Below are 12,291 nucleotides of genomic sequence, written 5' to 3'. Positions count from 1 at the left end.
ACATCTCTACCAATAACACAAAGTTGACCCTAAGTTCTATTGTTAAATATACCTAAATTCTGCTTTTAGCATTTTTTACAGAACAAAAACATCACCGTATGCTATTGACGGTACAATTTGCAAACCCTTGGTGACAGAAGTTTGGACACTCATGCCATAGAGTCAGGGTTATAGTGCGGGCATACCTGTGAACGTCTCAGTGCAGGGGTTAATTCCAGCCAAGCGCTTGGATGTGCCAAAATCAGATATTTTGAGCACGCCGCTGTAGGTGTTGATTAGGACGTTGTCACCCTGAGGGTTGAAAATACAGCAATAAGGGGTTAAAAAGGTACCCTTTAATGGTTTCAAGCCTTGTTACCTTGATGTCCCGGTGTGCAATCTGATTGTCGTGCAGGTATTTGAGTCCCTCCAGGATCTGTCGCGTGTAGAACCCTATGGTGGGCTCGTTGTTTTTAAGGGGGCCCCACTTGGATCTGAGCAGTGCAGAGAGACTCCCTAAAAACAGGAAGTGCAGCATTTAATCAAGTTGTTTTTTTTAAGCAACACAAATGGTCCCCTAACACGTCATAATCTTAGGAGAAAAAATGCTACACTTGACAGAAGATGCGCTCAAATCGTCGGTTTTATGACATCATGAAGGACATAATACCACTTCTGATCCAACACTAATTAAATTAACCGGCTCCATGCACGATAAGCCACCCACTTCACGCAGACAACTAAAAAAACAGAACGGGAAAAGGCAAAATTGATCATTTTATACAGTATGTCTTCAGCAAGTAGGTGAACCAAAAATGATTTAGCTATAGAAAGGTGACAGTAATCTTAGCACTTTAGCTCACATAGCTATGCTAATGTTGCTATCATTCTCAGAGTTTCCCCCAGAATACTTGTGGCAGTGGGGATGTGGTCACTATGACGTCATTGCATCATGTCCTTTTAATATTTGCACATTTTGTAGATCGCTGTCTGCGGATATATCTGGGAAATATTAAAGTTACGTGCACATTGCAGACATGGTGACTAGGCATAGGTGGAGAGCTAATGTTTTTAGCATAGCTCTGTCGAGGTCCCGTAGCTAAGTTAGCTTCAATGGCGTCGTTAGCAACAGCATTGCTAGGCTTCGCCAGGCTGGACAGCATTAACCGTGTGGTTACAGTTCCAGGGTTTGGTAGTATTGTTGATCTTCGGTCTATCCTTCCAGTCAGGGGCTTATTTATATAAATGATAAATGTGTTAGACTTGTATAGCGCTTTTCTACCTTCAAGGTACTCAAAGCGCTTTGACAGTATTTCCACATTCACACACACATTCACACACTGATGGCGGGAGCTGCCATGCAAGGCGCTAACCAGCAGCCATCAGGAGCAAGGGTGAAGTGTCTTGCCCAAGGACACAACGGACGTGACTAGGATGGTAGAAGGTGGGGATTGAACCCCAGTAACCAGCAACCCTCCGATTGCTGGCACGGCCACTCTACCAACTTCGCCACGCCGCCCCTATTTCCCCTGTTTCTATCTGCAGTTAAGCACGATGCTATCACGTTAGCTCCCTAGCTAAAGTGCTTCGCCGATGTATTGTCGTGGAGATAAAAGTCACTGTGAATGTCCATTTCGCGTTCTCGGCTCTCATTTTCAAGAGGATATAGTATCCGAGGTGGTTTAAAATACAAATCCATGATCCACAATAGAAAAAGGAGGGAGTGTGGAATCCAATGAGCCCTTTTACCTAAGTTACGGTCAGAGCGAAAAAAGATACGTCCTGCACTGCACTCTAATCCTTCACTCTCACTTTCCTCATCCACAAATCTTTCATCCTGGCTCAAATTAATGGGGTAATCGTCGCTTTCTCGGTCCGAATCGCTCTCGCTGCTGGTGTAAACAATGTGCAAATGTGAGGAGCTCCACAACCTGCGACGTCACGCTACTTCCGGTACAGGCAAGGCTTTTTTTATCAGCGACCAAAAGTTGCGAACTTTATCGTCGATGTTCTCTACTAAGTCCTTTCAGCAAAAATATGGCAATATCGCGAAATGATCAAGTATGACACATAGAATGGATCTGCTATCCCCGTTTAAATAAGAAAATTTCATTTCAGTAGGCCTTTAAAGTAAATAGTGGGATTCTATGGTGTGATTGTGTAATTTATTATAGCTGGTTTGGTTGTAAAACACATATGTAAATAATGGGGGCTAAGAAATGAGAAGTCTAGATGATTATTCAATCTTGAAAAAGCAGCACCACGCAGACAGTTAAGCATGTTTGCACAGTGATTAGGGACCGTCCTGTTATTATTTCCCTGTGCAAATACTGTGACAGGCGACGGCGGAAGCTTGCTTACCTCCGGGCACCTGCTCCATAAAGATCTTGATGAAGCCGTTCTCGCTAATAGAGCCCAGGTATTGGACGATGTTCTTGTGCTTCAGGTGCTTGTGGAGGGCGATCTCCTCATGCAGGGGTTGAGAATACCTGCAATGAAAATAGCAAATCAAAAACACATACCGGTACTGTATAGTCTTAGCAATAAAACAGGACACCATTTTTCTTTTTAAACACACACCGTTAAATAGCACCCTGTCTAAATTATTCACGCACCGGCTCCTTAACTCTCAAACATATGGTTAGCGGATCAGTGTGTCAGTGTAATCATTCTGTCCGTCACAGATGGAGGCCGGGAGTCTTTTCTAGAAGCAGTCCCTCATGTGAGATCAATTTAAAGTACACCGCAAACCACCAGACATGACACTCTTGTGTGCTTCTCACTTTCACTTTTGATGAGCAGCAACTAGGGTTGCCCCAATACCAATATTTTGGTACCGGTACCGAAATATAAACTGTATCTTTAAACTTTTTGATACTTTTCAAATTGTCATTATTGGCTTTTTTAATTTTTTTATTACATTTTATTTGATAGTGCACATACTAGACAACTTCTCTTTTTATAGTAAGTAAGCAAACGGGTTATAAAAGCTCCTAATTTATAAATACGTATGCAGTAACATATTGTGTCATTTTCTATTCTATTATTTTGTTAACATTATAAGGGACAAGCGGTAGAAAATGGATGGATGAATGGATTATTAATTTCATTTACTGTCCATATCTGGTTACCGTATTTTTCCAACCATAGGGCGCACCACATTATAAGGCGGACTGCCAATGAGTGGGTCTATTTTCTTATAAAAAACGCACTGGGTTAAAAGGTTCATATTATGATTTTTTTTTTACTACATTTAAAACACTTCCTTGTGGTCTACATAACATTTAATGGTGGTTCTTTGGTAAACATTTTGCATAGAATATTTTCAAGCCGCTTTCTGACAGTCTCTTGTGCCGTTTTCTGGGCGCTCTTATTTACGTGCCTCCACTTTGACTGCGTCTTCTCACTGTCATCTTTGTTGTACCGGTAGTTTTATGACAGATATAAGTTAGAACTAGGGATGTCCGATAATGGCTTTTTGCCGATATCCGATATTCCAATATTGTCCAACTCTTTAATTACTGATACCGATATCAACCGATACCGATATGTACAGTCGTGGAATTAACACATTATTATGCCTAATTTGGACAACCAGGTATGGTGAAGATAAGGTCCTTTTTAAAAAAATAAAAATAAAATAAGATAAATAAATTAAAAACATTTTCTTGAATAAAAAAAGAAAGTAAAACAATATAAAAACAGTTACATAGAAACTAGTAATTAATGAAAATGAGTAAAATTAACTGTTAAAGGTTAGTACTATTAGTGGACCAGCAGCACGCACAATCATGTGTGCTTACGGACTGTATCCCTTGCAGACTGTATTGATATATATTGATATATAATGTAGGAACCAGAATATTAATAACAGAAAGAAACAACCCTTTTGTGTGAATGAGTGTAAATGGGGGAGGGAGGTTTTTTGGGTTGGTGCACTAATTGTAAGTGTATCTTGTGTTTTTTATGTTGATTTAATAAAAAAAACAAAAAAACAAAACAAACGATACCGATAATAAAAAAAACGATACCGATAATTTCCGATATTACATTTTAAAGCATCATCGGCCGATAATATCGGCCTGCCGATATTATCGGACATCTCTAGTTAGAACTGTAAGAAATGGCAACATTGGAAGATGAATATCCCACAACAAGAGGATAGAGAAAAAGAAGGAGCTTATTGACTACGATGTAGGCTACAACTGCAGATGCACGCACATTTTCGGTACTTATGCAGATCCCAAATACATAACAGCAGGTACAAATAGGTAAGAAAAGTTGGCTTTACATAAAAAAGGCCAGATAATATGTCTCCTAATAGGTGCCATTTTGGGGTCCTTATACACACACCATAATAATTCCCGTATGTTGAAGCACAGTACGTCTGACTGCGGTAGCCGTAATGCTTCGCGTTCCATCAAGTGGTGCAGCTTCGTAGCTTACCAAAGTCATACTAAACATTTTGACAGATTTTTGAGCGCTGTGTTTAATGTTCTATATTCTCCAAGAAACATCAACGTTTTGGTCTTGCTTGCTTACCTGTACTTGCTAGCGTCATTTAGTGAACAGGCTGCAGTACACACGTATCTCTTATGTGTGACTGCCATCTACTGGGCACATTTATCATTACGCCACGTACCAAATAAAATTGCTTAAAAAGGTCGGTAAGCACAACCAGAATTATTAGGTCACTAGGCGCATCAGGGTTATGAGGCGCACTGTCCATTTTTGAGAAAAATGAAAGGATTTTAAGTGCGCCTTACCGTCCCAAAAATATGGTACTTTTTGTTTAAACATGTTCTACCTACACTTCTGTTAAAATGTAATAAGCACTTATTCTTCTGTTATTTGGATACTTTACATACGTTTTAAGGTGATACTGCAAATTTGGATATCGATCCAATACCAAGTAGTTACAAGGTCATACACTGGTCATAATAAAAGTCCTCCTGTGTCCAGGGACGTATTTCTTAAGTTTATAAACAATAAAAAAATGAAAATATTTTGTGACAATAAGAAATATCCATGTAATCATTGTAGTATCGACTAGATATGGCTCTTGTACTTTTACTACTTATCTGAATTGATCCACCCATTTGTTTACATTCAGGAGCGCTAGCTTGCAGTTAGCGGTTATTATATCCTCCAGTGTGTAGTGAAGCATGTTTAGCTATTCCTAGTACACCAGGGAAGATAATTGTAAGAAATGTATATATAAAGGTTTATTTGAAATAGGGACAGATACAGAAACATAGACATCTGAAACAGTTATCCAATGTATGCATCATAGTGTTTGTAGCCAAAGCTAATTTCAGTGTTTCCCACACATTAATTTATTTGTGGCGGCCCGCCACGAAAGAATTACGTCCGCCACTAATAAAAAATAAATAAATTTTTTTTAATTTTTTTTGTCCTGTCCAGTTTCTCAGGCAAATCATATAGTTGATGTAGATGCCCATATCGGCTGTTCAGATTTACTTTACAAAAGAGAAGTGTAGGATACTTCTCTTGTTGCCTTATTTGTATTTGACCACTACTGTTTTCTGTTTATTTGTTACTGACTGTGGCAGGACACCTCTGCCTCTGTTTCACTTTATGTTGCTGGTAAATAATATGGTTGTAGTAGTAGGCTAAAGTTAAATTATTTAGTATGCACTAATTAAAGGGGCAGAGATTTAAGAGACATTTTAGCTTTTATATTTTATAAGATATATTTTTTGTAAGAACCACAATTAATAAATATATTTCAGTGAATAACTTATTGTTCAAATCTGTATATAAATATGTACATAAAGTGTTGTAATTATATTGTAAAATGGATGGATGGATGGACGTTTAAAACAAAACTGTTATTATTAATTAGTAAGTATACATTTTTTGAGCCTTTTTAGAGAAAATCATATCATTGTAGTAAATTATGCAAATTACTCGATGATGTCATGGTGACCACGCCCATAGCCACAGGTATCTTGGCAGTTTATGGGAAACACTGAATTTACAACACTTTTCCCCAACAACAACAACAACACAGATCCAACATCATTAAAATAAGAAAATAAAAAGAATAAGGCAAAGATGAGTCGATAATAATGATGATAGTAATAATACAGACAAAGTGCAAACTAGATAAATGCCAATAATAATAATAACACAGACAAAGTGCAGACTAGATAAAAACCAAATAGTAAAAATTAGTAAAAACTAAACATGGGAACACGATTGTTGCTCAACTAGCCACAATTGTATTTATTTTTTTAAAGTGACGAGTGCAGGTATACTTTTCAAAGTGTCAGGTAGAGAGTTCCATAGTTGTGGTCCTTTTATTGAAAAGGCAGTCTGTAGTAATGTAGATTATTTGTCGCCAAGGAGGCGAGGATAAGTGGTTTAAGAAGTAAAACACTGCGGAGGGACATTAGTCGCTAACTAGCTATGTTTTAAAGCGCCGCTCTGCAGTGTTTATAGCTTCACCTTTATCTTTTTTTTTTTAAAGCCATTCCCCCTCTTCTGTCTTCACACTGTTTCTGTGTGTGTTGACTCACATGCGCCTCGGCTCATATTACCAACAATGTCACATCATGTCGATGAAAAAAAAATACCGGTATTTTTCAAGGGCAGTATAGTACCTTTATCAATTCTTTGGTACTGTGCTACCTTATTATTACCGGCATACCGTACAACCTTAACAGCAACACAGATGAAAATGATATTTGTCTGAAACGTGGTGCTTTTGCAGCGCGATACATTAAGGTTAATGGACAGATAATAGGAGTACACATCACCTGCTGTCTCTCTCCGGTATCTCCTTGATGGCCAATCGGACCTGGTTGCTGAGGTCCCGGCCTGCATACACCACTCCAAATGTGCCTTTTCCAAGAACCACCCTGTCACCGTGCTCATCATACTCATAGTCGTACTAAAAAGACAAAGGCAGGTAACTTATGGTAAGTGGCTCCAAATGTGTGCATCATCCAAACACATTCTTCTCAAAAGGGGTACATTTTGTATTCTTGTCTATTTTCAGGCATAAAATAGGCAGTTTTTTTCCACCGAATTTTAATGATTCATGGCCAAGGTTTATTTGTAGAGCACATTTAAAAACAGCTGCCCTGATGTGTCTTACAGTTAGGTAAAAATTACAAAGATCAAACAATAAATCTCCTGCTGGCCCCACTATGGACTGGACTCTCACAATATTATGCTAGATCCACTATGGACTGGACTCTCACAATATTATGCTAGATCCACTATGGACTGGACTCTCACACTATTATGCTAGATCCACTATGGACTGGACTCTCACACTATTATGCTAGATCCACTATGGACTGGACTCTCACACTATTATGCTAGATCCACTATGGACTGGACTCTCACGCTATTATGCTAGATCCACTATGGACTGGACTCTCACACTATTATGCTAGATCCACTATGGACTGGACTCTCACGCTATTATGCTAGATCCACTATGGACTGGACTCTCACAATATTATGCTAGATCCACTATGGACTGGACTCTCACACTATTATGCTAGATCCACAATGGACTGGACTCTCACAATATTATGCTAGATCCACTATGGACTGGACTCTCACAATATTATGCTAGATCCACTATGGACTGGACTCTCACACTATTATGTTAGATCCACTATGGACTGGACTCTCACACTATTATGCTAGATCCACTATGGACTGGACTCTCACGCTATTATGCTAGATCCACTATGGACTGGACTCTCACGCTATTATGTTAGATCCACTATGGACTGGACTCTCACACTATTATGCTAGATCCACTATGGACTGGACTCTCACGCTATTATGCTAGATCCACTATGGACTGGACTCTCACGCTATTATGTTAGATCCACTATGGACTGGACTCTCACACTATTATGTTAGATCCACTATGGACTGGACTCTCACACTATTATGCTAGATCCACTATGGACTGGACTCTCACGCTATTATGCTAGATCCACTATGGACTGGACTCTCCCGCTATTATGCTAGATCCACTCAACGTCCATTGCACCGGTCGCCCGGGGGGGGGGGGGGGGGTCCCCACATCTGTGGTCCCCTCCAAGGTTTCTCATTGTCATCCCATTGGGTTGAGTTTTTTCTTGCCCTGATGTGGGATCTGAGCCGAGGATGTCGTTGTGGCTTGTGCAGCCCTTTGAGACACTCGTAATTTAGGGCTATATAAGTAAACTTTGATTGATTGATTGATTGATTATGTACTGTAAATGTTCCAATTAAGGCTTTAATTCAAATAACCACCAGGGTCTCTAATTAATGCAATGTCATAACAACAGTTGTGGCTGTAGGAAACCTCCTGATGTGGTTTTGATTAGCAAGTAGGCAGTAGCTGCATTTGTATATCATATGTGGTCAGCATCTAGCGGGATTAGCGATGCCTGCATGCGCTTTAAAATGTTGTTTGTACGACTCATGTGTGTTGCACTGTTGTTTACAACGAACCAATCAGTTGTATTAATTAGCAGAAGTGCTGAACAATTTATTATTCATATTCAAATCACATATTTGTATTTATTGCGACTCTAGATAGATTTTTTTTTTTAAATCAAATCGGAATCGAATCGTGAGCTGCTATAAGATTCCCATCCCTATTAATTAGGGGTGTACCGTTACAACTTTTTATTGGAGCCTCGAGTATTGGCCGATACTGGTATTGATCTGATTAAATATCAGCAGGAATTATTTATCATTTTATTATTTTGTGAAAAAGTTAAATTACTTAAAAAGAAAAACAACTGTAAGTATGAAAAACTCTAGCCTGTTCACATTTCTCCCTGCTTGGCACTCAGCGTCAAGGGTTGGAATAGGGGGTTAAATCACCAAAAATGATTCCCGGGCGCGGCCACCACTGCTGCCCACTGCTCCCCTCACCTCCAAGGGGGTGATCAAGGGTGATGGGTCAAATGCAGAGAATAATTTCGCCACACCTAGTGTGTGTGTGTGACAATCATTGGTACTTTAACTTTATTTAACCCTCTGAAATGGACTGTTTTTAAGTTGAAGTGGCGCAGCATTTGAATTTTTGGCGACATACATGGTTGTGGTTATGGTTTTGATTTTGTTCAAACAGGCATACAGTTACTATACTGTAGCGACATCACATTTATCTACAGTTACTCATTACAACATGTCCAACAAGAAGTAGGAAGAAGCAAAATGTATTTAATCCAAATCCATTTCATAGCAATTTCTTACACATTTGTTCGTTCACTTCCTGTGCTCGATTGGTAACACAAAATACATAAAGGAATACCGTATTTTTCGGACTATATGTCGCAGTTTTTTTCATAGTTTGGCTGGGGGTGCGACTTATACTCAGGAGCGACTTATGTGTGAAATTATTAACACATTACCGTAAAATATCAAATAGTATTATTTAGCTCATTCACGTAAGAGACTAGACGTATAAGACTTCATGGGATTTAGCGATTTATAGTGACAGATGGTTTGGTAAACGTATAGCATGTTCTATATGTTATAGTTATTTGAATGACTCTTACCATAATATGTTACGTTAACATACCAGGCACGTTCTCAGTTGGTTATTTATGCCTCATATAACGTACACTTATTCAGCCTGTTGTTCACTATTCTTTATTTATTTTAAATTGCCTTTCAAATGTCTATTCTTGGTGTTGGGTGTTATCAAATAAATGTCCCCAAAAAATGCAACTTATACTCCAGTGCGACTTATACCTGTATATGTTTTTTTCCTTCTTTATTATGCATTTTCGGCCGGTGCGACTTATACTCCGGAGCGACTTATACTCAGAAAAATACGGTAATCAATATAGTTTTCATGAATAATTACTGAAGTAAGTTGTGATTCCCATAATGAGTAACCAAAATAGTTAATTAAGTTAAACTCATGACACAGTAAATTGAATGATGCGGACACGTTTGTTACTTGATATTTTCAATACGTTCCCGCCTTGGAGACTTTGTATGTGTAAGTAATATAGAACTCAATTCATGTGATACTTGTTTGTATTGACAAATGCTTTTTGGACTGCAATATTCTTCAATTAAGGACACATATTACACATGTCTAGCTTGTGTGCTGTTGTGTGCTTGGCTGTTGTGTAGCTGTTAGCTTCTAGTAGTCTAAAGCCTACCATGGTTATCTTTTGTAAATTACTGGACTAAAATACAGGATATTTATTACACAAGTAAAAGTAATTTAAAACATTTGGTTGCACGAACAACACTTAAGACCTTCAGTATATCAGTATGTGGAATTAAATTATGGAATGGATTAAGCAAAGCAATCAAACAATGTACTAATATGATACACTTCAAGAAACTCTTCAAACTTAAAGTGTTTACAAAGTACAATGAAGAAGAACCATGACAAACATTCTCAATTTATTTCATCCATCCATTCATTCATTCTTAAAGTAATCTTACTTATCTCATCATATGAAATATGACTTACTTCACCAATTATTATTATTAAATTCTTACTATTATTTATTTATTTATTTTTATTGTAATTACTTATGGAGTTTATTGTGAAAAAATTGTGAACAGGAAGTGAACAAAAAGTTTTGCAACTGTTATGTAAAGAAAAGGGGTAGGATTAAATAAGCTCTGCTTCTTCCTACTCCTTTTCGAACATGTTGAAAAGAAACTGGAAATTGTGATGTATTATGTTGTATGCTTGCATGTTCGAAATAAACTCAAACTCAAACTCAAAGTGCTGCAGGACTGCTTGCATTGGAGCTTATATTGGACATTCTAGACCAGGGTTGTCAAACTCATTTTAGATCGGGGGCCACATGGAGAAAAATGTACTCCCAAGTGGGCCGGACTGGTAAAATCACAACACGATGACTTAAAAATAAAGACAACTTCAGATTGTTTTCTTTGTTTAAAAAAAGAACAAGCACATTCTGAAAATGTATAAATCATAATGTTGTTGTTGTTTTTTTTACACTTACATGTTGCGGTTAATAGTATTCGATCCTTATTTGTCGTTATTTATATTTTCTGAATAAATTATGTGATAATGTTCATCAGTCAACTCATTGGTGTTCATTTTCAATCTATCAAGATAAAAAAATGATATCAAAATCAAATTACAGGATGTTGTTTATGTAGTTTGATCATTTTCCTCAACTAATGTACTAACATCATGTGGTTTATTTTGTACATATGTAGCATCATCCACAAAGATACAAATAATTGCTATTGCGACATCCAGTGGACACATTTAGAACAGCAGTTTCCTTCAATCAAACATTTCAGGTTAATTTTTATACTTAGCAAATTGATCCCGCGGGCCGGATAAAACCTGTTCGCGGGCCTGATCCGGCCGTCGGGTTGTACGTTTGACACCCCTGTTCTAGATGCAAGCTAATATGATACTCAATAATAAATGATAAATGATAAATGGGTTATACTTGTATAGTGCTTTTCTACCTTCAAGGTACTCAAAGTGCTTTGACAGTATTTCCACATTCACCCATTCACACACACATTCACACACTGATGGCGGGAGCTGCCATGCAAGGCGCTAACCAGCACCCATCAGGAGCAAGGGTGAAGTGTCTTGCCCAAGGATACAACGGACGTGACTAGGATGGTAGAAGGTGGGGATTGAACCCCAGTAACCAGCAACCCTCCGATTGCTGGCACGGCCACTCTACCAAATTCGCCACGCCGCCCCTATAATAATACTCAATTATTAGATTAGGACACCCCTAGTATTAATGCTGACTGAGCAGTTTGCTCCTGACTGCTATTCCAACGTTGTGCAATATACAATACACAATAACAAGTGTGAGCGACTCACTTCTAATGTGTCCGCGTCACAGTCTCCTTCGTCAGGACCTCGCCAGGCCTCCTCGGTGATGCTGTTGACCAGATCACAAAACCTGAGAAAAGACATGCCATAAAATGTAAATAACGTTATGGTAACTATACAAATGAGACCCATTACCTCCCTGCTTGGCACTCAGCATCAATGGCTGGAATTGGGGGTTAAATCACCAAAATGATTCCCGAGCGTGGCCACCACTGCTGCTCACTGCTCCCCTCACCTCCCAGGGGGTGGAACAAGTGGATGGGTCAAATGCAGAGGGTAATTTCACCACACCTGGTGTGTGTGTGACTATCAGTGGTACTTTAAACTTTAACTTATTAGGGACCGAGTCCCTTTGGGACAGAGGACCCTATTGTATTTCTAGCGTTTTATTATTATACTGCCGCCTCTTTGAGCTGTAATTTGACCCTCTTAACATGCTTCAAAACTCACCAAATTGGACA

General features: G+C 38.6%; 1 protein-coding gene across 1 annotated transcript in view; it reads right to left on the bottom strand.

Moving 5' to 3' along the window:
• The window catches only part of map3k5 (mitogen-activated protein kinase kinase kinase 5), a 182,078-nt gene that overhangs the window by 45,939 nt on the left and 123,848 nt on the right, over nt 1-12,291 (bottom strand). The window contains exons 14-18 of the mRNA XM_062033981.1: nt 11,819-11,900; nt 6,762-6,895; nt 2,341-2,468; nt 359-495; nt 186-291 (exon numbers count right to left, since the gene is read on the bottom strand). Coding sequence (XP_061889965.1) covers nt 186-291; nt 359-495; nt 2,341-2,468; nt 6,762-6,895; nt 11,819-11,900 — 587 coding nt within the window. The remainder of the gene's footprint in view (nt 1-185; nt 292-358; nt 496-2,340; nt 2,469-6,761; nt 6,896-11,818; nt 11,901-12,291) is intronic.

The sequence above is a fragment of the Entelurus aequoreus genome, linkage group LG23 (genome assembly GCF_033978785.1).
Source record: "Entelurus aequoreus isolate RoL-2023_Sb linkage group LG23, RoL_Eaeq_v1.1, whole genome shotgun sequence".
Taxonomy (NCBI): Eukaryota; Metazoa; Chordata; class Actinopteri; order Syngnathiformes; family Syngnathidae; genus Entelurus; species Entelurus aequoreus.
This window is presented reverse-complemented; position numbering and strand designations above follow the sequence as displayed.